We start from the raw sequence: 6,000 nt of genomic DNA on the forward strand, positions 1-6,000 counted from the left end.
GACCTAGGATCAAGAAAGACCGTCAAGTGTTTTAGTACTATATCTCTTGACACAAAGATGAAAATAATCATGGCTTCTAAACCTTCAAGCTGGAAACTGGATCCTATTCCAACTAAACTACTGAAAGAGCTGCTTCCTGTGCTTGGCCATCCTATGTTGAACATAATAAACGGCTCTCTTTCCACCGGATGTGTACCAAACTCACTAAAAGTGGCAGTAATAAAGCCTCTCTTGAAAAAGCCAAACCTTGACCCAGAAAATATAAAAAACTATCGGCCTATATTGAATCTTCCATTCCTCTCAAATATTTTACAAAAAGCTGCTGCGCGGCAACTCACTACCTTCTTGAAGACAAACAATGTATACGAAATGCATCCGTCTGGTTTTAGAACCCATCATAGCACTGCACTTGTAAAGGTGGTAAATGACCTTTTAACCAGTTGCGATGAGCAAACCCGTATCCGGAAGCGTAATCATAGCCTCAAACGCATTAGCATAACGCAACGGACATAAATACCCCTAGAATCTTTTCCTATTCATGAAGATCGCAAATGAAATGAAATAAATATATTCAAACACAAGCTTAGCCTTTTGTTAACAACACTGTCATCTCAGATTTTCAAAATATGCGTTACAGCCAACGCTAGACAAGCATTTGTGTAAGTTTATCATGGCATAATGCTATGCTAGGCTCTGCTGGCAGCAGGCAACATTTTCACGAAAATAAGAAAAGCAACCAAATTAAATCATTTACCTTTGAAGAACTTCAGATGCTTTCACTCAGGAGACTCCCAGTTAGATAGAAAATGTTCCTTTTTTCCAAAAATATTATTTTTGTTGGCGAAAAAGCTCCCGTTTCTTCACCATGCTTGGCTGAGAAATCGACCGAAAAATGCTACAACTATAACGGCAAACTTTTTTCAAAATTAGCTACATAATATCGACAGAAACACGGCAAACGTTGTTTAGGATCCATCCTCAAGGTGTTTTTAACAAATATATTCGATAATATATCCGTCGAGGCAGTTGGTTTCTCATAAGAAGCGATTGGAAAAATGGCTACCTCAGTATTTTACGCAAGGTTTTCTGCGGGAGACACCATGTGACCATATGCCATATATGGTCCCTTACTGCCATTCTTCAAGGGAAATGCCTAAAAAGATGTCACAATGCTGTAGACACCTTGGGGAAAACGTGGAAAACGTAAGCTCCTTCGTAGCTCATTCACAGCCATATAAGGAGTCATTGGCATGAGGCGGTTTCAAACAATGCGGCAGTTCCTGGTTGGATTTTTATCTGGGTTTCGCCTGTAACATCAGTTCTGTGGCACTCACAGACAAACACACGTACACACGGACACACACACACACGGACACACACACACACACACACACACACACACACACACACACACACACACACACACACACACACACACACAGACACACACACACAGACAGGCATAAATCATTTTTGTAGTTTTGGAAACGTCAGAGTGTTTTCTTTCCAAAGCTGTCAATTATATGCATAGTCGAGCATCTTTTCATGACAAAATATCTTGTTTAAAACAGGAACATTTTACATCCAATAAATCCAACTGGTTAATGGCATCAGACCGAGGCTCTGCATATTTCCTTGTGTTCCTAGACCTTAGTGCTGCTTTTGATAACATCGATCACCACATTCTTTTGGAGATTGGAAACCCAAATTGGTCTACACGGACAAGTTCTGGCCTGGTTTAGATCTTATCTGTCGGAAAGACATCAGTTTGTCTCTGTGAATGGTTTGTCCTCTGACAAATCAACTGTAAATTTCGGTGTTCCGCAAGGTTCCGTTTTAGGACCACTATTGTTTTCACTATATATTTTACCTCATGGAGATGTCATTTGAAAACATAATGTTAACTTTCACTGCTATGCGGATGACACACAGCTGTACATTTCAATGAAACATGGTGAAGCCCCAAAATTGTCCTCGCTAGAAGCCTGTGTTTCAGACATAAGGAAGTGGATAGCTGCAAACTTTCTACTTTTAAACTCGGACAAAACAGAGATGCTTGTTCTAGGTCCCAAGAAACAAAGAGATCTTCTGTTGAATCTGACAATTAATCTTAATGGTTGTACAGTCGTCTCAAATAAAACTGAGAAGGATCTCGGTGTTACTCTGGACCGTGATCTCTCTTTTGACGAACATATCAAGACTGTTTCAAGGACAGCTTTTTCCCATCTACGTAACATTGCAAAAATCAGAAACTTTCTGTCCAAAAATGATGCAGAAAAATTAATCCATGCTTTTGTTACTTCTAGGTTAGACTACTGCAATGCTCTACTTTCCGGCTACCCGGATAAAGCACTAAATAATCTTCAATTAGTGCTAAATACGGCTGCTAGGATCCTGACTAGAACCAAAAAAATGTATCATATTACTCCAGTGCTAGCCTCCCTACACTGGCTTCCTGTTAAGGCAAGGGCTGATTTCAAGGTTTTACTGCTAACCTACAAAGCATTACATGGGCTTTCTCCTACCTATCTCTCTGATTTGGTCCTGCCGTACATACCTACACGTACGCTACGGTCACAAGACGCAGGCCTCTTAATTGTCCCTAGAATTTCCAAGCAAACAGCTGCAGGCAGGGCTTTCTCCTATAGAGCTCCATCTTTAAGGAATGGTCTGCCTACCCATGTGAGAGACACAGACTCGGTCTCAACCTTTAAGTCTTTACTGAAGACTCCTCTCTTCAGTGGGTCATATGATTGAGTGTAGTCTGGCCCAGAAGTGTGAAGGTGAACGGAAAGGCTCTGGAGCAACGAACTGCCCTTGCTGTCTCTGCCTGGCCGGTTCCCCTCTTTCCACTGGGTTTCTCTGCCGCTACCCCTATTACAGGGGCTGAGTCACTGGCTTACTGGTGCTCTTTCATGCCGTCCCTAGGAGGGGTGCATCACTGGGTTGAGTGGGTTGAGTTACTGATGTGATCTTCCTGTCTTGGCGCCCCCCCCCCCCCTTGGGTTGTGCCGTGACGGAGATGTTTGTGGGCTATACTCTGCCTTGTCTCAGGATGGTAAGTTGGTGGTTGAAGATATCCCTCTAGTGGTGTGGGGGCTGTGCTTTGGCAAAGTGGGTGGGGTTATATCCTTCCTGCTTGGCCCTGTCCGGGATATCATCGGAGGGGGCAACAGTGTCTCCTGACCCCATCCTGTCTCAGCCTCCAGTATTTATGCTGCAGTAGTTTATGTGTTGGGTGGCTAGGGTCAGTTTGTTATATCTGGAGTACTTCTCCTGTCTTATCCAGTGTTCTGTGTGGATTTAAGTATGTTCTCTCTAATTCTCTCTTTCTCTCTTTCTTTCTCTCTCTCGGAGGACCTGAGCCCTAGGACCATGCCTCAGGACTACCTGGCATGATGACTCCTTGCTGTCCCCAGTCCACCTGGCCGTGCTGCTGCTCCAGTTTCAACTGTTCTGCCTGCGGCTATGGAATCCTGACCTGTTCACGGGACATGCTACCTGTCCCAGACCTGCTGTTTTCAAATCTCTGGAGAAAGCAGGAGTGGTAGAGATACTCTTAATGATCGGCTATGAAAAGCCAACAGACATTTACTCCTGAGGTGCTGACTTGCTGCACCCTCGACAACTACTGTGATTATTATTATTTGACCATGCTGGTCATTTATGAACATTTGAACATCTTGGCCATGTTCTGTTATAATCTCCACCCGGCACAGCCAGAAGAGGACTGGCCACCCCTCATAGCCTGGTTCCTCTCTAGGTTTCTTCCTAGGTTTTGGCCTTTCTAGGGAGTTTTTCCTAGCCACCGTGCTTCTACAACTGCATTGCTTGCTGTTTGTGGTTTTAGGCTTGGTTTCTGTACAGCACTTTGAGATATCAGCTGATGTACGAAGGGCTATATAAATATATAAATAAATTTGATTTGATCTAAGTATTTATAGTTGCCAACATATTTTAAGTCAGAACCGTCCTGAGAACCGTAGAGATGCTAGTCGGGCGGGCGGGTGTGGGCAGTGATCGGTTGAAGAGCATGCATTTAATTTTACTATTATTTAAGAGCAGTTGGAGGCCACGGAAGGAATGTTGTATGGCGTTGAAGCTTGTTGGAGGTTTGTTAACACATTGTCCAAAAAAGGGCCAGAATGAACAGGATATGTGTACAGTTGATATTTCACTTGCTTTGGCAATGTCAAAAAGTGTGTGTTTCCCATGCCAATAAAGCCAATTGAATTGAATTGAATTGAATTGGAGGGGGAGAGAGAGAGGGAGAGAGAGAGAGAGAGAGAGAGAGAGAGAGAGAGAGAGAGAGAGAGAGAGAGAGAGAGAGATAGAGAGAGAGAGAGCTGAAATACTGCAGATATATTTAGATTGTGCTTGCATGCGCCAGAAGAAGAGCCAGTGATGGGCTCTCCCCGGACTTGCATATCCTCCTGAGCACAAGACTCACTGGCTTGATTAACATAGCAGAGCTGCTGGTTCAAACAGATATCCCCTCACAGGCACTCATCTCAAACTATCACTCCTCCCCTCGCTCTGATTCTGTCTCTCTCTACCTCTCATTTTCTCACTCCTTCTCACTGCTTCCCTACCCCCCCTTCGCACACGATTTCCTCTATTCCCCAATTCACTCTCCCTCCCTCTATTCCTATCCACCTACTCTCTCTCGACCCATTTCCCTCTCTCCATCTCTGTCCTTACAACAGAGATCAAGGCTAGGCTGGGCTGTAGGTCTGTACTTCCTGACGTGGTAATGTGCAGCTAATTGGTCGTTTTCAGACCAGTGGGTACATCGCACAGCAGCTGTTGGCACTTCGTTGCCATGGAGCAGACTTAAAAGACTTATCAGTCCTTCTGCTCCACTGATTACAGGTGTCGGCTCCAAATCAGAGAGAGAAACCACTAATTTACAAACCAATACAGCAAATAAGGAAAAGAGAGAGAGAGAGAGAGTGGAAGTATATTTGCATTCATTCAAACATTGCAGTAACACATAGGATATGTGCAAATTGTGGACTTAATATATAAAGAAAGAAATTGTAAGGGCTAAATCTGAAAAAGTGCTAATTCTGCTCTCATAGCTGCTAGTGTATCTAGTTGTCTACCTAGAATGGAAATCTCTGATTCGGTAACTTTAGTCCTGTTGATGTTTTTGATGTTTACTGCAGCATCAATCTACAGAGGTGTAGGAAAGGTTGCATTGCCTGGCAACAGCGAAATGAGACTATTCTGGGATAAGTGTCATAAACTAGTCACTATTTTCACTGCTTCCTTTTCCTCGCCTTAACTTCAGCAGCTCTTGCACTCCATCACATGGGCAGGTGAAACAGAGAGAGACAGAGGAACCGGCGGCATTCGTTGACGTCACTGGCACAAACTGGGGCTATAAAAAGCCACCTGCCAGTACATTCAGTATAAAGCACGGTGAAGACTGAGAAAAGCTTCTGAAAATACAGTTTATGTATCGCCCTATGATTGTGTGTGTGTGTGTGTGTGTGTGTGTGTGTGTGTGTGTGTGTGTGTGTGTGTGTGTGTGTGTGTGTGTGCTTGCATGCTTGCTTGCGTGCACATCTGTGTATGTGAGGGGGGGTCTCTCACCACTTCTGGAAGCAGCTTGGTGGCCAGGTCATGGATTGCTTTTCCTAGAATACACAGGGAGGACAAGATGAAGACCACCCCAAGGACCACGCACGCTCTGTGGACAGACAGAAATCAAGTCTTAGGGCTTCTTTCATTGTCATCTTCCAGTAAAATTGGAAGCAAAAATATTCACAAAAACATATTTTTTCAAGTTCATTTGTATTTATTTTTTTGCTGCACCTCACCGTGGTACACTTAAATAGATGTATTGGTTCTCCAGGGAGCCATAACTGATTGTGAATGCTACTTTAACACAGGTGTAATCAGGCATAGAGAGGCAGAAGAGATCTGTTCCAATTAAATAAAAGTGAAACGCGTCTGTTCTCTGGGTTCCCGGCTACGGTTCCAGCAGTAGCTTCA

The 6,000-nt window shown here is 43.8% G+C and overlaps 1 protein-coding gene across 2 annotated transcripts in view; it reads right to left on the minus strand.

Moving 5' to 3' along the window:
* Positions 1 to 6,000, minus strand: part of tmem163a (transmembrane protein 163a) — a 92,976-nt gene that overhangs the window by 16,381 nt on the left and 70,595 nt on the right. For both annotated transcript variants that reach the window (XM_064944567.1, XM_064944566.1), the window contains exon 5: positions 5,599 to 5,695. In XM_064944567.1, the coding sequence (XP_064800639.1) occupies positions 5,599 to 5,695 (97 nt within the window). The remainder of the gene's footprint in view (positions 1 to 5,598; positions 5,696 to 6,000) is intronic.

Source organism: Oncorhynchus masou, chromosome 29 (genome assembly GCF_036934945.1).
Source record: "Oncorhynchus masou masou isolate Uvic2021 chromosome 29, UVic_Omas_1.1, whole genome shotgun sequence".
NCBI classification, from domain to species: Eukaryota; Metazoa; Chordata; class Actinopteri; order Salmoniformes; family Salmonidae; genus Oncorhynchus; species Oncorhynchus masou.